Here is a 22,500-nt window from a genome sequence, read left to right as displayed (position 1 = left end):
AAATTTAATGACATTTAGCTGAAATGAAGACTGTTTTTCACTGGTGCCTCAGAGCTATGGCATCTCATCAAATACTATATACACATATGCTTTATGTTTTGGTAGTGGTCCCAACATGGGCACTCCCAGAAGTCCAGAGGCATGTCACTTCTGGATATCAGAGATCTGGGCATGTTGAACTTGCAGGAGCCTGGTGGGCTACATTCCATGGGTCTCAAAGAGTCAGACACGACTGAGCACACTGCTTCACTGATTTAACACTATAGTTCCTAAGATGCTTGTAATCTTATCAAATATAAAATCCTTGTACTTGCCATGCTATAATCATAGCTTCCATTTTACACAAAAGAAAATTGTTGTTGTTGTTGTTTTTAACACAGTGCCTGCTGCTTTATGCAATAGTTTGTGTGATTGTTGCTTCTTGGTCCAAGGGTAAAGTCGACCATGTAGCCAGAAAGTTTCCAAATGTATGCCTGTGGTTCAGCAAAACTAAAAAGGCATAGTTTTAGTTCCACTAATAAGCACCTTATGTTTTCTGAGTGTCTTTCAGTGTGAAAAAAAAAAAAAAAAGCTACATTTGGCCATACATATCTCAGTCTAGGAGACTGGTGAGACTGTTAAGGCTGTCTGGGGGAAATTGTGCAAGACATTGTTTGTGAGAAGATCAGAGAACCACCTTTTCAGATTTTTTTTTTTTTTTGGCACAGACTTCTGCTTTTCTCTCCAAGGCAGTAATGAAGGGGGCTTAAATTGGCAAGGGTTGTTCAAGCGAAAAATGCTCTCACTCATCACACTATCATGGTCACAGTCATTAGCAAACAAATCTGTTTTTTGCTGAAACTACATCCAGATTCTCCCTCCCCTCAAGGAATTCAGAGCAACAGTCCTAAGCAAATGCCCAAACTTGTATACCCCAAGTTGCAGTTCTTGGTGAGTTCAAGTGGACTTTTTTTGTCCAGCTCCATTTAATTTGACAGCAAATTGCATAAGTCACCCCTGGCCATGGACCAAAGTGTGAACAAAAGTTCAGAATTGAATCCTAACGCAACTGAAATCCTGAGGCAAGGGAAGTCTGCATCGTGAGTGGCAGTGTGTGCAGTGGACGTGTAAAACCCGGTCACACTCACTTGGTGACTGACTAGTCCAGTGGTGATACAGTGGTTATTACGGTACCATGGCGACTAGGAAGGCAGCTCTGGAACGACACGGCTTGGCTTGAGATCCTGGTTCTGTCACTTACTGGTTTGAGTAGCCTTTGGCGAATTACTTGTTCTCACTAAGCCTCAGTTTTCTCATCCTCTGAAGTAAGGATAATAGCTACTTACCTCATAGAGTTGTCATGAGGAATAAATGGTGTAATACTTTTAAAGAGCTTAGCAGAGTGCCTGACACATGATAAGCACTCAATAAATATTAGTGGCCGCAGCTATTATGACTAAGATCACGGTGATGATAATGTTGATGTTACTTCAGAGAAACTCCTAAACTCACAAAAAAATCAGCTTTCTCCTCCATGAAAGGAGTTGGAACTCTAAAATTGTATATGGGGCTATAAAGGTAATCCTCTCTTGTTGTTTTAGCAACAAGAAGTACAAATTCCTAGGAAATAGCTTCATGAAAGCAATTCATATTTATCAGATTTTTTAATAAACATGACCCCAAGAAATTAAGATAATTAGCAACTCCTAAAATCTCAGGGTGTCATTATCTAAAATCCCCACTCAACCACTTAACCATCTGTGAGACATTGCCGTTTAATCTTCACGGGGTTTATACCTTGTCTGTCTCCAAAATGGGAGAACTCAGTGTAAGAGCTAAAAAGTGGTTTATTCAGTAAGCAGTTAAAGTATCATGAAATGCTTTCCTAGTCACGAAGCTCTTATTTTATTAAAATAGGCAAATTATCTAGAGAAGTGATAACTTCCTTCTTTTCTCTCAACCTCATTTAAATAGCTAATTAATGAGCAATAAAAAAATACCATTGTAAAATCTCATTTGCACTTTCATGCATTTATGATGAGATAAATAAAGCAGGATTCTGTTGCTGTTTAGAGAGCATCTTCATACCCATCCCAGGTTTATAGACCACATACCCATCATCAGACAATCCTGACAATCAGCTCTAACTTATTTATTGAGACAATTCAGTTATTCCACCAAGCCAGCTCATCACTAATAATAATGATCACTTAGTGATCATTATACGTAAAGTATAATTATTTATGCAGTTCTTTTAATTAATTTGTAAGTGAATAGAACAGGTATTATCATCCTTCTCATTTTTAACTTCAATCTATCAGTTTGGCTTTACTGGCTTTACTAACTTTACTGAATTTCCCTAGGCCTTAGCTTTGCCATCTGTCAAATGAATGTAGTATTCCTGTCATAGAGTAACTATAAGGAGTGAATAGGATGATACATGTAAAGCTCCTTGCAGGATACCAAGCACTCAACAAAATTCAGTTATCGTTACTGAGAACCAATCCTATAAAATGGCTTCTTGCCAATGTTACTTCTACTTGAAGTTTCTACAGTGCTTTCACATCCTTTAACTCTGTTCAGTTTTACCTTCTCTAGGAGGTCAGTAAGACAAAGATAATCATCTGTATTTACAGACAAAAAACTAAAGCCCAAAGAGATTATGAGACCTGCTCCAAGTCAGGGTGGGCAAAGAAAAGCTGAATCATGAACCTAAGTGCCTCTACATCCAGAGAACCTCCTGTATTACATGAACTCTGATCATCCAATTGCTGGTGTTGCATGATGCCTTCAGCAACCCATGGGATCTGGTTTAAGCCCACTATAGACCCCCACAGCCAGCACAGCACTACCAACTATATCAGTGCAAAACTTGGTACCCTGGATATGCCGGCTAAGCAAGCCTCTTTCGTGTAAGTGTAAATACTGATGTTTACTCAAATCAAACAATTAGCAAATCACTTAGGTCAGTATGAGAAGAGCTAAACAAAGTCCATGGAAATATTAGTCCCATTTATTTAAAAGCAGTTCTGAAATTACATTCATTAATATCAAGAACATTTAACCATGGAAATATAGTTGTGAGGAAATTATGATATTTTGGATCAAATGATCAAAAACTCTCCATTAGTTGATCCTATAGCAAGAAATGAATATACATGTTTAAAATGTTTTCAAATCCTGGACAATGAAGCAGGGTTCTTTTGGTCTGGTTCTTAAAGATAAATGAATGTTGATAGGTACCATGTTACCATGTGGTAGGTACCATGTTGAAAAAAGTTTTTAACCTATTTATAGAACGTTTCCTTGTTTTCTAGATCCTAATTTGCCTCTCTAAATGACAGGGAAACCTGCAGGGTTTCATAAAGTAACCAAATTTCAAATAGGAGAGCTTTTGAGTTGAGTACCTAGTTTAGTGGTTTTCAGTCTGTAGACCACAGAACTCTGAATTCTGTCCTCAGCAGCCAGTACAAACGGGACAGATAGAGTTCCATAAGATAGGTTTCCAGGCACTCGTTCTTCATCATAAAACTCCTGATTTCATACAATACTTAGATTTTGCAGAAGACCAATGCAAAAGTCCAAATGTAATGCACTCAAAAGTCACTCAGAAAGAGAATTAGCAGAGTAGAGAACAGAGCTTGTATCTCCCAATTCCTCAGGGGGCCCCTGTCCTCATTACGCCATGCTATTTTGTATTCTGCCACTCATGAGAAAGCAGATGCTTGAGTCTCTTCCAACTTTTTATTACTTTTCTCCTCCCCCATTATAAACAGTTGCTTAGGAAGAGATTGGTTTCTATTGCCTTGTAGTTGTTGAGAGATTACTCTCTTCTGTGCCAGAACTGTTCCCACCACCCACAATTTCATTCATCTTTTTACTGAGTACCAGTCCTGTGCCAAGTTCTGTGCTTGGTACCATGGCAAGTTCAAGTCAACCAGAATCTGGACCACAACACTGCTCAGGGGAAGTTGAGTTGAACAGTTACGAAACAGCCTGCTCTCTGAAAAGACACACGAGACAAACAGGGAAGAGAAGATTGTTTTTAAAACGGTCATGGCTGTTTCTGGGAGATGCCCAACAGAAGAGATGTAGAGTCTAGCCAAGCAGCTTAGAAACACAATTGCCATTCAGCTATCTTCCTCTGTCCCAGGTCACCCAATCACCCCTGCCTGCAGAGCAGCCAAACCAGTCTCTAAAATAGTCTGCCCTTCACACAGATGGCAGAGCTAGCAAAAAACAAGGAGTGGGACTAGAGATGTGCGGCATCTTTAGTGCAGCTTGTTTAGGAGTTTCTTTACCCTTGTTCATTTGCTTTCTTTCATTCAGGATGGTAGTTGTATTGCTTGCTTTTATGTATGCATGCCAATGGCATGATTTCATTGGCTGATTATTTACTAACTGCCTCTGTGCAGAGAACTGTGTTAAAAGATAGAGTAAAGAACCAATATGGAGTCCAATACAATATTGTAAAGTTAAAAAATAAAATAAAAATTAAAAAAAAAGAACCGATATGGATTTTGTCCCATGGTGTTAAACGAAAGAAAACGTTTACATGGTTAAAAGTTAGTAGGCAGCTAGAAGTGACGAGGGGAGCTTGTGCTATGGGTGTTTGAAAAAGGAAGAGAAAATTGTCTGGCTAGATGTTGAGAGGAAACATAAGGACAGGCTTTAGAAGAGGTAGCACTTGATTTAACCAGGTGTTATGGACATCACTGGGAAGTAAAGTATCTGTTGCTATGACAACAGTGAGCTGGATTGGAGCAGGCAGTGCCTGCAGGCAGAGAGATCTGTTAGGAGAATAATGCAAAGGGGCCTAGATTCATGTCAGAGAGATACATTTGGCAGACATCACAACTGGAAGAACTCAGTGTCTGTAGGGAACATGGGAAAGAGAGGAAGCAACGATGACCCATAATGCCCAGCCAGGGTGGATGGGAGAAGGGCAGTGTTCTGAACAGTAACAGTGACCACAGAAGAGACACTTTGCAGGGGAAGATAATGAATTGTCTGAAAACGATGAGTTTGACAAACTGAGAGCACAGCCAGCTGTCAGAATGTCAGAAATGAGGCTCTGCAGCCCCAGAGAAGAGGCAAGAGGTTGTGAGAGATGCATTGAAAGGGAGTGTGGCACCCATGAAAGCGGCTCCTTATGATTCTTTTCCAGAAGAACCCAGAACCTGGCAAATTAGATGCTCGTGGAATTAATAGTTATATTAGGGCTTTTCTTGGAAAGAAAGATTTATCACAATAAGTAAATTTCACACCTGAGTAGTGTGAGCCTGAATATGGCTTGATTTTTAAAGTCAAGGATATTGTCCTAAAATAGCTCCTGAGATGGTTTCAGGACACAGACTCAATCATCTTTCAATGACATGTGGGAATTGAGATGACAGCCTCATTTCATCCATTTAGATCATGCTTTCAAATGTTTCTGTCTTTTTCTTTCTCAGAGTTGAATTTTGTTTTACTTAAATGTTCTAATTCCTGAAAATAGAGAAGCATAAAAAGGAAGAAAGGAAAAAAAAAACCCTTAATCCAAACACCAGGAACTAACAACTGCTTTCAGTCCTTTTCTAATATATTTGTACACACATACATACACATATACATAGACTTTACAAAAATGATTATATAGACAATATATACATGAGTTTTCTTTGTATTGTGGATTACATTATCTATTCTATTTTGTACTGGATTTTTTCAGTTGACATTGCATTTGAACATTTTCCATGTCATTAAAAAATGGTTCAAAAGGCTTCATGTTATATACTACATACTATTTCTTTCTATAAATTTGTCATGACAGGGAGCATTCTAGTGTCACTGGACACGAGCTATGAGAGGATGATGTGCGAGTCTTTCTTCTACTTATACCACATGAGTTCATGGTGACCCCTTCTTCATCTCATCTTCTCTTCTTCCCATCATGACCCCTGATTTGGGTGACTTTAGATGGAATCGGGTCACTGTCCTACATAGAGTACAAAAACAGTCAGAATAGTGAAGGCAATGGAGAATGAATCATTTTACCCCCAAACCAACTGTTCATTATATTTTCCCTTATGATCATTTTTTAAATTATTTTTGCCTCCTTCCCCACCCCCTCATATATTCAGACATATGTCTGAATACATACATACACATGCATGCACACACATGCACACGCAAAGCAAGACCTAAGCATGGAAAGAAGAACTTCTTAAAGTCCCTAAATGATGTTCTTTTTCATCATTCTTCAGTAGGTACACTTTGCCTAAGAAAAAGATAAAGCGCCTTAAGAGTAAGCAATAGAAAGTTGAGTTGAGGCCGCACTGCCTGGCCTTCCGTGACAGTGTGGTGAAAGGCCAGGGCCATGGCATAAACCCCAAGAGAGAGCGGAGCCCGTGCACATGAATATGCATCAACAGGACTGGACAGAGCACCATTGTTTTGATATCTTTCTGTTTTCACAGGTGCCATGGAGTCATTTTATGAGTCTTCACCATGACCTATGCCATAGAAAGACAAATATAGCTATAGTTTTGCTGAATCCAGATTTAAAGCTTCTTGTTCAAACAGAAACATAATTTCTAAATCAGTCCAATGTGAAGCCCAACATCTTGAATTCTACAACTCCCTCTTTTTTCCCCTTCTTTTCTTCTAGCCTGTCTCCTTCAATATTAGTACTTCCATTTTAAATATCATCAGCGGATAAATCAGTTGGCAGAGATCTGCAACAGTTCATTCCAATATTCAGAATGACAAATCATAACTATAAATCTTTCCAGGAAAGAAGCCTACCATATACATTTCTGCATTTAGATCTGGATATAGGCATGAGAAAAGATACTAGGGTTGGCAAAAATATAACTGCAAAGTCAGTTCTATGTAGTCCTTAATTATCTACTATCAGATCTAGGTTATTAGAAGAACTTTGGAAGGTTGGAATTCTATCAAAAACAGTTCTTTTAGAAAAAAATTTTCCTTAATGATTAGGCAGAATTACTGGGACGTGATCACATGATCCTAACAAAAGACAGGAGTTACCTTTCATATCTGATTTCTTGTCAGAATAAGACCAAAACGAATAGGATGTTTCCATATCTTGGAAAAAACATGGAGAAAAGTTTAATGTTAATATTCATCCCATTCTTGTGTTCGTTAAGAGTCGCGGGATTTTGAGCTTCCTCAAAAGGCATCATTCATTTTCATGAACATTGTTACTGAAGGGTAGTGCACATACATGTACCATGAAAATTTAATCATACAAGTGAATACCTTTAGTCACTCAAATTAACTAAAGAAAACTCAGTCATGTGAGATAACTAAATTAGTTCTCCAATGTTTGTACTTCTTGAGAAATCTACATTCAAAGATTTGTTTCCCATTTTCTCTCAAACTTAATTTTCCCTTACCTTTTAGTAATTTCTCCAGGAACTACCCTTTTTATTACTCCGTCTTTCTTCCTTATCTGTCATGATGTCCAGCCAGTACTATTTTTTTTCTTTATGTTCCATAGTATACCTGGTTCACTGTTTCTACCCAAAAGCTTAGATTTGCTAGCTGTATTAAAATCACATGCTATATCATTCTGTATCAGAGCATAAGATCAAAGTGAGTCTTAATGTGTTCATTTTTACATAAACATTTTACTGAATATGGATATATAAATATATACTCACCCATTCATCCCAGATTAGAATACGTGAGTTCCTTCAGTTTCCAGAAGAGGAAGTTGCTATCATTTGCCAGTTGTAAAATAAGTGCTCACGACCTACCATGCTTTGCCCCAGCAAATACATGACATCCACAGATTGAGCTCAGTCTCCCACTCTTGATAGAGAGTTAGTTGTACTGGCCCTTTTATCTGAGATTCACGAGTCATAAATCTCCCACAAGTTAGGGGGCCCAGCAAGAAGAAAGTCTTGTCAATTGGAGGCTTTACTTGAAATCAGTGAGGTAGGTTCGTGTACTTTATTAGAGTCCTAAAGGCCTCTGAGGACTCCCACATAGCCTATAATATCATATCTTGTGAATCCATTAGCCATATAGCCTAAAATATCATTTCTTCTGGCTTCTTTAGTCTTTATCTTTAAATCTCACAGGTTTCCCAGGGCACCAGATATACTAACAACAGTCAAAACAATCACAACCACCACCAGTTAACACCATATCACATTTTATAGACCACCAAAAAAGATGTTTCATCTTTATTATCTCATTTTAACTGCCCTACCTTTGTTTTGGTAGGGAATGTGCTTTTGTTGATAGTTGCCTACTGTGTTCACTCGTTCCCCTTCCCTTTTTAATATAACCAAGTGGCTGCTCTCCAGATTTTACTCAGGTCCTTAGATCTGCCAAAAGATCTAAGCATTACCTATTTGCTAATGCACGGTACGTAGTATTGTCAGTCCCCAGGTACATACTCTTACATATAGCTCTCTTTCATCAGGAGCAAGACAGTAACTATAAAATTGCTTGGTGAGCATCTGGAAGTAACATTAATAATGATGATCATAATGACCTCATAGGATGTATAATTGGGGGGATTAAAGAACATTTACAAGCTTATTGTGTCATAGTTAATGATGAGGTGCCAAGTTTTCTTGCCACCACCCTTTCCCCTGGTATTTCCTGCTTGGATCAGAGAACTAATTATAGTAAACGGTGCCCTGTCAAAGAACTTGCCCCATCCTCAAATGGATGCTAGCATAAAGTTATTGAACTGTTTTAGTGTTGTTTTTTTAGAGACAATTTATTAATGTTATTTTGCATTTGCCTAAAAAATTGTTTAATGTAATCATTTAGTGTTTATTTTATTGTGTGTACCTTCTACTCAGAGGGTTGGCATTATTGTTCCTAACAGTGACGGATACAAGCAGATCATGCCCTATGACATCTACCATCCCCTTCCTCGGTACGTAAATCAATCATCCTGATGCTAGAATTAGTAACTCAGTCTTCTGCTTCTTATATATATACTAGATTTTGTGTTTTTCTGTAAAAAAATAAGATGGTAGATAGTATATTTTGCAATCCCTCCTGAACTTTGCTTTTGAATAACACTGGTCTGCTCAGACTGTAAGCTTGTCATTCAAAAACCATTTTAAGATAGGATTGGATTACATTGCAGTGGACACAGTAATTCACTCTGATTAGATACAGTGTATGGGTTTATGTTATGTCTTTCTTTCACTCCCTTTGTCCTTTTCTGTGTTTCCTCTGCAATAGGACCCTAGTCATTAAAGCACTGTTGCTAACTGTTAAACAAACACTGCCTGAATTATTATCCAAATACCGCAAATGTGAAATTCCAGATGTGGTATTACTCTGCATAGGGGCTTTGAATGTCCTTCTTTTTGTTCCAGAGAAATTATAATTAAATACAAAAGGCAGTTTTTTTCATATCCTTATTGTTCATAACATTTGATGGGGAGGGGAGTTTTGTTATTTTCCAAAACAGAATATTCCAGGTACTGCATTGCTTTTTTAAAGTACAGTATTTTCTAAAACTAGAAAATATCGTTAAAGTGACTGAGAAACTTTTCAAAGAACTTATTCTCTTTATTAATATATTTATAAGAAAACTGGAGAAGCTGAAAAACATGCTAGCTACTGAGCATATCGCCTGCCACCTTAGAAACAGCCCCCCAGAGAGCAGAAATTAGACTTGGGTTTGAAGCCACCTCTGTGCTAAGCAAGACCTTTGCTCTGTTGTACTCACTCACTGGGACTTCAGAGAGTCAGCTGCTGTTTAGAACCCAAGGTTTAAATCAGATCACAAATAGTTGGAAATAATCCATGGTGGTTTGCTCCATCTCAAACTAAGCAAAGCCCCCCAAATAATTATATTTGGAACTGTAAAATAAAGCAAAGTTTGATTGAAAATCTTCAAATACTTTGAATTGAAGTACAAAAAGGGGACCTTGAGGTTTTTTAGTTCAGCTGCCCAGTGATGCTTCATTCTCCCATTCTTCACATCCACTCAGCACACATGTATAAACACATATATTTACACAAATAGGCATGAATGTGTATTTACTGCAGATGCTTCCCTCATAGCTCAGTTGATAAAGAATCTGCCTGCAATGCAGGAGACCCTGGTTCAATTCCTGGTTCAGGAAGGTCCTCTGGAGAAGGGAAAGTCTACCCACTCCAGTATTCTGGCCTGGAGAATTCCGTGGACTGTATAGTCCATGGGGTCACAAGGAGTCTGACACAACTGAGCAACTTTCACCACTCACTGCAGATGCATTCCAACATATGTATACATACATACATATATGTATACACACACATGTACATGGGCTTCCCTGGTGTCTCAGCAATAAAGATTCTGCCTGCAATGCAGGAGACTGGGGTTTGATCCCTGGATCAGGAAGATCCTCTAAAGGAGGGCATGGCAACCCACTCCAGTATTCTTGCTTAGAGAATCCCATGGACAGAGGAGCCTGGCAGGCTACACTTCATAGGGTCACAAAGAGTCAGACACGACTGAGCGACTAAGCAGCAGCAGCAGCAGCGTACATACACACGCACACACATATAAACCAATGCAAGTGTTATCCAGGCTCTACTTAAATACTTCCAGTGACTGGCATGAAACTTACTTTTCACCATTTTAATGGTGGCGTAAAGAAAGGGGGCACTTGGTTAATGCTATATATAATTGCTTAGGGATTTTTTTTTTAATGTTTTTCACTGAGGAGTTACTTCATTCATCAGCTCCCTCCCTTTTTCCTATGCCTATATTGATAAAGACAATAAATTACTTTAGAATGCTACTGTTGTATCCTTTTGCTGGTTTGATCCAGAACCAAACATGAAAAAAAAAATGGAATGAAAACAGAGAAATATCAATTTAACTGAACCAAGATTTCTTTGATTTCAACCCCCATATCTGTAAAGTAAGTATTCATAGGACACATGTATCTGGCTGTGCAAAGGCCATGTGATTCGAGATAAAGGCATAGTTGGGTGTCAGGGGTAAGAACATCAAGTTGATGTCTGTCCTGTAATGGTACTCCTCAATTTCTTTCATGTCTATGATCTCTCCTGTTTATATTTCTCTGGTGTGACTAATGCCTGTCCTAGGTTAAACTTGATTTCTTATATATTCGGATGTCCCCCAAGTGCCTGAAGATGTATTCTCAATGACAGATTGAGATGAACGTGCTTAATGTTTGCTTGCACCCTGTCTTATGCACACTTCGGCCTGTCCATGCATCATAATGGGAAAAGACAACTAGACGATAAACAGACCATATTTCTTAGCCCATGCACTTCTGTTACTAAATTAATTCTGAAGATAGATATTCTGCTTTAGTGATAAAGCCTTAGTAAATGGAAGCTATTTCTATGAATATTTCTATGGATATTCTTCTTTCTGAAGAAGAATAAAGACTCAAAATGTTTCTCAGAGGGCAGCTACTTACTGATCGAGACTTTGTGTACTGAAATTATTTAAATGTGTTTAAGACCACAAGTATAGATACAAAACACAGTGAATGAATTTTTAATTGTTTTTTCTTGCTTTCAGTCTTTGACTATAATCATATTTGAATATAATTTAAGAACACAGTCTGATGAATTATCTTTAATTTATAATTAATATTTGCAATTTTTCCATGTAATCATTAATTTTGAGAATTTCTTAAACTAAATACACAATGGACTTTAAAAAGGAGTTAAAATATATGACCTCATCTGTTATTCTTCTAGGGCAAGATTCTTGGATATATATGTATATATTTTCCAAATACTTACCTGGTCCCTGTTTTGAGATATCCTAACTGATGTCCTCTGTGAGCTTTTGTTATACTTTCTTTAAAGAACAAAGATGTTTTGCTTTGAAATTCCACATAATCCTATTATTATGCAAGGATTTGCATTATAGTTTTTCACATATAGAACTATAGTTAATCCTGGAACCATACTATAAATACCTGGAATAATATTCACATCATTTGTCTTTCCATGATCACTGACAATGAAAAGGATACTTATTACTGTTTTTGAAATTACACCATGGATCAGGTCCAAGTGTTGAGACAGAAATTAATCACTCTCTCTTCAGAAGGGTCAACTTTAGGGATGTTAGAGTACCAATTAGGAAATGTGCTCTTTTTATGGCATCTTAATGTTTTAAGAGATTAAATGCCCATTCAAAAGCATATTCCCAGTTCACTGTCAAATCGAGTCTAATGTCAATTGATACTTATACATTCAGCTTAATTTTAGTCTGAATCAGACCTGTTATCCACTTCCAGCTCTCCAGAGATTTACACGGAGACAAATGAGAATTGGTCTCACCCTTTTGGAAGAGAAACTCTACAGAGCTGCTTCCTTCTCTTGAATGGGAACAGAGATTCTCCAAAGGACTAACCAGAGGGCCTCAGTTTCCCCATAATAACATTTTCTTCTGTGTCTCCTGGGGAAATATACAGAGGAAAATATTGTATTTGGCAGCATGTTTGGGCTGTTGGCAGTGGAGATAACAGTTGTTGCCTAGACTTGAACAGTACAGAGAATTGTGGAGGAAAATTCTCTGTAAGTGGGAAACACATGTTGTCCAGGCTCATGCAAAAGAGAAATCAGGCTCACAACACACGTGAAATCCCATGTAAAGGGTAGTTCACATCTCCACAGCATGCCTGTGCAGTGTTTTTAGATTTAACTATTCAAGTGGATCAACTTGCTGACATTTTATTTCTCTCTCATTAGAATGGTATCTCTCATAATTTTAAGAGAAATTCTTAGAGTTCCTTAGCAGTCCTCATAAACAAGCAGACTAGATAGGCAAGAAAGAAAAACTAGCCCCTGCGTTTCTGTTCTTACAAATTTGACATTCTCTAAACCTCCAAGAAGAATCAGGCAAAGATCTCTCTCTGCCTCTGGTCTCAAATGCATCAAGCTGTGGAGGGAATTGAAAAATCAGTGAAATTCTCTTAAATGCTGTTGACAACATTGTTATTTTTCCCCTTACTTCACTGAATACGTAGATTCCAATGCCATGAGCTTTTGAACCAAAGCCAAACTTTTCGTAATTCCAGGAGTTCTTGATTGGAGGAGTGCTAACTGTCAGTACCTCACCCCAGCAACTAGGGAACACGTAGGTAACACCTATATTGACACTTTGGCTCCTTAATGATGATACAGTTTGAACATCAAAATTATACTGAATCCATGCAGTCCCAAAGTTGATGACCGTAGAACCAAGGGAGAAAGAGTGTTTAGTTTACCTTGATCTTTCATGAGCTCCTCAAGTAGAAGTATCCAGAAGCTAAGTAATGAAGTATTACACTGAAAGTGAGAAGTATTAGCCCAGGTAAAAACTATTAGAGTTAATTGATTAACCAATTTTAGTCTTAAGATAGATATTTAGATACATAGATGTTGGATAGATGCAAATATATATTTATAAAATATAAAATAATATAAATATTATACATATATACACATACACACCCACAAATACACATACAGAGAGAATATATATTGAAACCATAAGGAAAAGTACTGAATAGCCCTCTTTTGAGTAGGTGATGGTCCCCACAGATAGCCTTGTAGACAGTTCTCAGAGTAATTTCTTACATTTGTGTAGAGCTTCAAGGTTGACAGAACACTTTTGCCAGCATTGAATCCTCTCTGACTCAGCAGACTTTGGGCAGTCACTGGCTTTCGGTTCTCTAGAGCTCAGCCTCTCAGAACCTATTGCCCTGATGGGTACTGGGGAGGGAGTGGTGGGAGAGCTCATGGAGGAGGCGGGCAGTGTGCGGCTTTGCCCTGATGACTCCCCTTGCTTCTGTAGGTGGGAGGCCACCCCATGGACCGCGTGCTCCTCCTCATGTGGGGGGGGCATCCAGAGCCGGGCAGTTTCCTGTGTGGAGGAGGACATCCAGGGGCATGTCAGCTCAGCGGAAGAGTGGAAATGCATGTATACCCCTAAGATGCCCACCGTGCAGCCCTGCAACATTTTTGACTGCCCTAAATGGCTGGCACAGGAGTGGTCTCCGGTAACTGTGACTTCTTTTTTTGTTCATTAGGAGAGTAAGTCCATTCTTCCCTCTCCACATCATCACCCCACCAGCTACTCTGTCCACCTCCCCACTTCTCCATCTGAGGCGTCTAGATGCCTACCTGTATATACCCTGGAGTAGGCTTACCCCAAATCAAGCACAGCCAAAAGTAAATGAGTAGGAAAAGTATAAAAAAAAAAAAATATATATATATATATATGTATGTATATGTATATTTAGCATGCATGCATATACACACACATCTTTTTCTTCAAGTGACTTCAAGAAGCCATTATCACTCCCCATAATGTTCTCTTAAGTAACAAGGGGAGGCAAAGGTCTGCCATGAGTAGCTGAGGCTGAATGAGCCTGAAGTTGTATAAGCTGTTCTGATGGTTGAGCACAGCAGACCAAAAGTTTGATTTCATTTTTTGTTTCTTATACTTTGTCTGTGTCCAAAAAAGTGTCTTCAGTGGATTAAGATGAAAACTATGTCTATTATTCATTGAGAAAAAAAGATGAAAATAGCAATGTAATTAGAATGGAGGTGAAGGAGGATTAACTAAAACGAAAATAGTCTAGATGTTAGGAAAGACACTGCAGCAGCTTAAACATAAAACATTAATTGGGGGGCTCCTGGATTCTAGTGTCAAAAGGTGTGAAGTGGCAAAGGAGATGGAAAGGTGAGATGGAAAGATGTGTCCTTGGCCACAGAGATGGCCACAGGTTACTCACATGGCTTTGTGGCTTTGTGGCTGCAGATTAGAGCTGTGATGTCTCTTTCTGTATAGACTTGCTCCCAGGCATGTAGAACCACTGAAGGTGCTGTCTACGTCTGGCCCTTGAATTAGTTCCTTTCATCATTTTTCCATGCCACAGTTATCAGTTGGATCAGCCATGCTGCAATATAAATTAGCTATGATGGAAATTAAAAAAATTTAATGTCCACGTGGGAGCTGGCATTTTTCATACTTTAGACCTAACAGTCATTAGCAAAATGACTGAATAAAATTAACATGCAGTCTTGGTAATCAAAAATCGGGCACACTCTATCATTTCTTTCCTCCTTCTCTTCACTGCTTGGTTTGGGACTTTGCACACACTGTGTGCTTAAGAACGGCTAACTGACTAATCCAAAGTGAAGAAATTGCAAATGATTTAATGTTCAGCCGCCTTCACCCTGAAATAGCCAAACAGAACAAAGATCCCATGACTAGTAAGAAGTGATATAAAGCCACCAGGAGCCCTTCTGTAAAAGCAGCCCTTTAAAGAGTCTCAGGTGGGAAGTGAGGAACAGTAAACAAGGCTTTGCCTATGAGTCTGCTTTCTTGCGTTCTCCTTCCAGTGCACAGTGACGTGTGGCCAGGGCCTCAGGTACCGTGTGGTCCTCTGCATCGACCATCGGGAAGTGCACACCGGAGGCTGTAGCCCCAAAACCAAGCCCCACATAAAAGAGGAATGTGTCATACCCACTCCCTGCTATAAGCCCAAAGGTAACTTGACAGGGGCTCTGTAACCAATCTTGTCATGGTCATGTATATTCACTGCTGTTTTCAATTCCTTGGAATATTTTTAAGTATCCCAAGTGTTCTTTATAACTATCCTTTGTAACTTAGACTCTACTAAATGGACTTAATCATTTCTAAAAGTCTTTCCAATAGTTTTGCTTGCAAATTGTTTTTAAGCATTATGTATTGATGTAATTCTCTCCTGAGTCAGAAAATTAATGGAAGACTGCTGCTAAAAAAAAAAAAATCAGATCTACTTGAAGCGAGATATTATAAAGATATTATAGAAGTATATGTGTGATTTGCTATTCACATTGCTTGCTATTAAAAACAAAGCAGGGATTCATTTAGATATTTGGCAAAACTAATACAATTTTGTAAAGTTTAAAAATAAAATAAAATTAAAAAAAAAAAACAAAGCAGTAAGATTCATCAAGTAAAAAAGGGAGAGGGCTTAAATCAATTAATAAATGTGAGTATATATATATATATACACACATAAATATATGTATGTATATCATTGAATCACCTTGCTATATACTTGAAACTGATACAGTAGTGTAAATTAACTACACTTCAGTTTAAAAAAAAAACAAAACAGTGAATCCAAACTGTCTGCTTTGCTAAGCATGAAATTTACCATCAGATCAGATCAGTCGCTCAGTCGTGTCCGACGCTTTGCGACCCCATGAATCGCAGCACGCCAGGCCTCCCTGTCTATCACCAACTCCCAGAGTTCACTCAGACTCACGTCCATCGAGTCAGTGATGCCATCCAACCATCTCATCCTCTGTCGTCCCCTTCTCCTCCTGCCCTCAATCCCTCCCAGCATCAGAGTCTTTTCCAATGAGTCAGCTCTTCGAATGAGGTGGCCAAAGTACTGGAGTTTCAGCTTTAACATCATTCCTTCCAAAGAAATCCCAGGGCTGATCTCCTTCAGAATGGACTGGTTGGATCTCCTTGCAGTCCAAGGGACTCTCAAGAGTCTTCTCCAACACCACAGTTCAAAAGCATCAATTCTTCAGCGCTCAGCCTTCTTACCTCATACTAATAAAACAACAACAAAAAGTTGTTGCTTTTTATATTGAAAGCTTTAAAATTAAAAATTAACATGAAACTGGATTCCAGAATCATAATTTGAAAGGAAAATTGGAATAAATCTATTGATGTCTACAACCCACTGCCTTGCCTGTTGCAAGTTTTCCATGAATATTACCTTCAGCTCTTGAGTATCATTAGCTTCCTCAAATATAGGAGGATCAGTGGCCACTGATATGGCTGGCAGAGTCAATTCAAAAAGACAGTAAAATATTACAAGCCTACTATTCATGCTAAGCTGAATGCTCATTATTGAAAAACAGGGATGGTTCAAGCTGTCATAGATACCTTCATTGACTGAGTTCCTTTATCTTGGAGAGGTGAGCTAGTTATAAAACTATGCATGTATATTTGGAACGATTTTGCTGGGTTCAAAATGTTAGCAAATCCTTTTGGCTTGGGCAGTTTTACATTTCTCACTGGCTTTGTTTTCTAAATGGTTGTTGTACATAGAGGATAAAAAGTGATGCCCCAGCTTAAAATAATGCATTTTTTATTTGTTCGTCTTTACCCAGCCACTTCAGAGAAAGAAAAGCAGTTTGTGGGTAACTGTCAGGAGTAAAATCTGTATTTTCACAACTAGGTAGTGAGTCTGGCTCTCTAAACATCATTAAAATGCTATATAATTCTATGGTGTATGCATATATAGACATATTTCTTTCATCTTTATAATTATATGTTATAAAATGGTGATAGAGCTTCACTGGCTCATACTATAAAGGCAAATATGCCTATAAATGACCCTAATAAATATGTCAGAGTGCAAATCTGGGCAGTTACTTATATAGGAACAGTTATTTTTAGTTTTTCTAAAAACTAAAAATAACTCTTTATTTTTTTATTTTTCTCCTCCAAAGTTTTTTCTTTTTTCCAGGAAGTTGTTAGGAAGCTTATTTTGAATTGTTTGACCAAAGCTAGATAAATATGTGAAGCAAGCCAAATTATGGTTTGTGGACCCAAAGTTCCTCATATTCCAATTGTCAGTGAACCTCTGGTGGATATTGCATGAGTCAGGTGTCTAAAGCAACATTTTGAGAATTTCAGAGTGGCAGTTTTCTTTGTTTTTTACAGTATGGCATAGATCACACTTAGCCAAAAAGCAAAAGAAAAACAAGTTAGAATTTATGAAAATATCACAATGTAATCCACTGTATTTTGTTTTAAAAGGTAAATAGTGCTCTGTCTTTTCAAGAGGAAATAGTGAAAAGATACTCTGATGATTCTTTATATACATTTTGAGCTCCTAGAGTTATAACTTTCATAGTAAAAAGACTTCACTCTCCAACATAATAAAGGGCACTCATACACAGAAATTAACCTGAAAACCTATTATTTATATTTACCAACATCATAACTTTTAGGTAGTACAAAATTGAGAACTGGGGAGGAGAAAATAGCATTTCCTTGAAATCCTAAATTGGTTCTAACCTCTTCTTTTTTGTCTCTATGTGCTGAATTCTCAGAAAAGCTTCCGGTAGAGGCCAAGCTGCCATGGTACAAACAAGCCCAAGAATTCGAAGAAGGACCTGCTGTGTCAGAAGAGCCCTCGTAAGTTTTCAACCATGAGTTGTTTGGCTTTGGATGCTGATTGGTTTAAAGAAAGAGGTATCTCACCCAGGCTTTCATAGGATCTGAACTAAGTATACTCCTCTTACCAAGGGTGGAGTGAGGCTTTGGGGCTGTCAGATTGGAGATTTATCAAAGCGTTTCTAAAACATGTCTGCTCCCTAAATCTTTTGAGTTATGAAAATGCAAATGTAGTGCCTACCCTCCTCCAAAATCTGACCTTGTCTTTTCTCTTGCCAAGAGGCTGAAGGTAAGAAAGTCCAGGCTGCATCTGATGATGTAGCATAGATTTGCTGTGAAAGCCTAGGCAGCTTTTTACACTCCTTATCTCCCAGCTTTGCAGTATAGCCACTCACAAAAATGAAAGGGTAAATCAGTATGTAGTTATTGATCGATCAATCTGTCTCTATTCCTTGTTTTCTCTTGTGAAGCATATAGTGGTCTTACAGATTTCATGGCCTTGATCAAACTGAGCAGTAGTGTAAAAATAAAATAAAATAAAATAAAAAAATGAAAGGGTAAGTGAAATATATCTGAAAGCAAAGGAAACTCATTAGCTTTTCTTTCCCCTTTCTTGCTGGATCGGTAGGAGATGGATACCAGGTCTCCGCCCCACTTGCTCATGGTCACACAACTGCTCAGTTTGATCAGGGCCATGAAATCTGTAAGACCACTATATGCTTCACAAGAGAAAACAAGGAATAGAGACAGATTGATCGATCAATAACTACATACTGATCTACTAGAATACACTGATAGGCCTCTCTGCAGCATCATTTTTAAAAAATTTGGAAAGCACTTTATTGATGAATTTCATCTATGTCCAAAGCAATTTCTCCAATTGATGATTATCTAGTTTATTTAATACAAGCACTAGACTCAGTACTATGCATTAATACATAAGACATGTTATATGAGCTTCCAAGAGCTCACCGTATAGCGTTCAGGATACAAAATGGTTTCCAAATATAGTTGTTCAGTTGCTAAGTCATGGCTGACTCTGCAACCCCATGGACTTCACCATGCAAGGCTTCCCTATCCTTCACTGTCTCCCTGAGTTTGCTCAAACTCATGTCCATTAAGTCAATGATGCCATCCAACCATCTCATCCTCTGTCACTGGCTTCTCTTCTTGCCTTTCATCTTTCCCAGGGTCAGGGTCTTTCCAAAGAGTTGGCTCTTTACATTTAGTAGGCTTTACTAAAATTTAAGTAGGCTTTACTTAAATTGAAGAAAGTACGGAAAACCACTAGACCATTCAGGTGTGACTTAAATCAAATCCCTTATGATTATACAGTGGAAGTGAGAAATAGATTTAAGGGACAAGATCTGATAGATAGAGTGCCTGATGAACTATGGACAGAGGTTCATGACATTGTACAGGAGACAGGGATCAAGACCATCCCCATGGAAAAGAAATGCAAAAAAGCAAAATGGCTGTCTGAGGAGGCTTACAAATAGCTGTGAAAAGAAGAGAAGTGAAAAGCAAAGGAGAAAAGGAAAGATACAAGCATCTGAATGCAGAGTTCCAAAGAATAGCAAGGAGAGATAAGAAAGCCTTCCTCAGCAATCAATACAAAGAAATAGAGGAAAACAACAGAAAGAGAAAGACTAGAGATCTCTTCAAGAAAATTAGAGATACCAAGGGAACATTTCCTGCAAAGATGGGCTCAATTAAGGGCAGAAATGGTATGGACCTAACAGAAGCAATAGATATTAAGAAGAGGTGGCAGGAATACACAGAAGAACTGTACAAAAAAGATCTTCATGACCAAGATAATCACGATGGTGTTATCACTCACCTAGAGCCAGACATCCTGGAATGTGAAGTCAAGTGGGCCTTAGAAAGCATCACTACAAACAAAGTAAGAGGAGGTGATGGAATTCCAATTGAGCTATTTCAAATCCTGAAAGATGATGCTGTGAAAGTGTTTCACTCAATATGCCAGCAAATTTGGAAAACTCAGCAGTGGCCACAGGACTGAAAAAGGTCAGTTTTCATTTGAATCCCAAAGAAAGGCAATGCCAAAGAATGCTTAAACGACCGCACAATTGCACTCATCTCACACCCTAGTAAAGTAATGCTCAAAATTCTCCAAGCCAGGCTTCAGCAATATGTGAACCGTGAACTTCCTGATGTTCAAGCTGGTTTTAGAAAAGGCAGAGGAACCAGAGATCAAATTGCCAACATCCGCTGGATCATGGAAAAAGCAAGAGAGTTCCAGAAAAACATCTATTTCTGCTTTATTGACTATGCTAAAGCCTTTAACTGTGTGGATCACAATAAACTGTGGAAACTTCTGAAAGAGATGGGAATCCCAGACCACCTGATCTGCCTCTTGAGAAACGTGTATGCCGGTCAGGAAGGAACAGTTAGAATTGGACATGGCCAGGTTCGATGCACAATACTGGATGCTTGGGGCTGGTGCACTGGGACGACCCAGAGGGATGGAATGGGGAGGGAGGAGGGAGGAGGGTTCAGGATGGGGAACACATGTATGCCTGTGGCGGATTCATTTAGATATTTGGCAAAACTAATACAATTATGTAAAGTTTAAAAATAAAATAAAATTAAATTAAAAAAAAAAAGAATTGGACCTGGAACAACAGACTGGTTCCAAATAGGAAAAGGAGTACGTCAAGGCTGTATATTGTCACCCTGCTTATTTAACTTATATGCAGAGTACATCATGAGAAACGCTGGGCTGGAAGAAGCACAAGCTGGAATCAAGATTGCCAGGAGAAATATCAATAACCTCAGATATGCAGATGACACCATCCTTATGGCAGAAAGTGAAGAGGAACTAAAAAGCCTCTTGATGAAAGTGAAAGTGGAAAGTGAAAAAGTTGGCTCAAAGCTCAGCATTCAGAAAACAAAGATCATGGCATCTGGTCCCATCACTTCATGGGAAATAGATAGGGAAACAGTGGAAACAGTGTCAGACTTTATTTTGGGGGGGCTCCAAAATCACTGCAGATGGTGACTGAAGCCATGAAATTAAAAGATGATTACTCCTTGGAAGGAAAGTATGACCAACCTAGATAGCATATTGAAAAGCAGAGACATTACTTTGCCAACAAAGGTCCATCTAGTCAAGGATATGGTTTTTCCAGTGGTCATGTATGGATGTGAGAGTTGGACTGTGAAGAAAGCTGAGTGCTGAAGAATTGATGCTTTTGAACTGTGGTGTTGGAGAAGACTCTTGAGAGTCCCTTGGACTGCAAGGAGATCCAACCAGTCCATTCTGAAGGAGATCAGCCCTGGGATTTCTTTGGAAGGAATGATGCTAAAGCTGAAACTCCAGTACTTTGGCCACCTCATGCAAAGAGTTGACTCATTGGAAAAGACTCTGCTGCTGGGAGGGATTGGGGGCAGGAGGAGAAGGGGACGACAGAGGATGAGATGGCTGGATGGCATCACTGACTCGATGGACATGAGTCTAAGTGAACACCAGGAGCTGGTGATGGAAGGGGAGGCCTGGCGTGCTATGACTCATGGGGTTGCAAAGAGTCGGACACGACTGAGTGACTGAACTGAACTGAACTGAACTAAATTTTACTAAATACATAAATGAACATTGTAATCTATATGTTTAAAAGCAATTTAGAATCTCCTCTGGGTCATCCTGTTTGAATCAAAATCTGATATTGTTTGCCAGAATACAAATTGTGTTCTGAATCACACCCTAAACATCAAGAGATTGAAAAAGAAATCCAAAATACAAATTGGTACAATGACCAAAGTTCAGTTTGCAAAGAAATGGTACTTAGTCACTTGTTTCACAGAAAAATGGTTTATATATGAGCAAGCACATTTCTTAAAGATAAGAAGCAAAACATAGGTTATTTCTGTGTTACAAAGTTGCGGCAGCTTTTTTCTTTTTTTTTTTTTTCTGCTTCTTTGAGGAAAGGCTTTAAGAAAAATCAACTAACCACTACAGAACTGTGGAGGAAAGTCAGTGGTTAAACATTACAGTGCAACTTTTATGTGACTGTATCAAGGCTTAAAACTTTTTGCTTCTCTCCTGCCAGTACCTGGCTTGACAGGCCTTCTTGTTCCTGGAGAGGAAGGAAGCAGTTCATTTTAGAGGGATATTAACTCTTGAATCCACTAAGGTCCTATTTGATACAGAAAGATGCCATATAATTGGAGCTAGTTACTCCTTATATGTATTCTTAGGTTAATATACATTTAAAGCCAGTTAGGTTTTATTTTACCTAAATAAACTCTGCTCTCCTGTACATTATATTCTGTCATGTGGTCTAAAGTATAATTCTGTATGTAACATTGCATTATGATCAATGTTAAATAATATAGCAAAGTTTAAATTAGATCAAAATATCTTA

General features: G+C 38.4%; 1 protein-coding gene across 1 annotated transcript in view; it reads left to right on the top strand.

Moving 5' to 3' along the window:
- Positions 1–22,500, top strand: part of ADAMTSL1 (ADAMTS like 1) — a 1,145,195-nt gene that overhangs the window by 867,234 nt on the left and 255,461 nt on the right. The window contains exons 13-16 of the mRNA XM_055577966.1: positions 8,831–8,881; positions 13,775–13,979; positions 15,328–15,475; positions 18,052–18,136. Of these exons, the coding sequence (XP_055433941.1) occupies positions 8,831–8,881; positions 13,775–13,979; positions 15,328–15,475; positions 18,052–18,136 (489 nt within the window). The remainder of the gene's footprint in view (positions 1–8,830; positions 8,882–13,774; positions 13,980–15,327; positions 15,476–18,051; positions 18,137–22,500) is intronic.

The sequence above is a fragment of the Bubalus kerabau genome, chromosome 4, assembly GCF_029407905.1.
Source record: "Bubalus kerabau isolate K-KA32 ecotype Philippines breed swamp buffalo chromosome 4, PCC_UOA_SB_1v2, whole genome shotgun sequence".
In the NCBI taxonomy this organism is placed as follows: Eukaryota; Metazoa; Chordata; class Mammalia; order Artiodactyla; family Bovidae; genus Bubalus; species Bubalus kerabau.
Note: the sequence above shows the minus strand (reverse complement) of the source record. Positions and strands in the feature narration are given on the sequence as shown.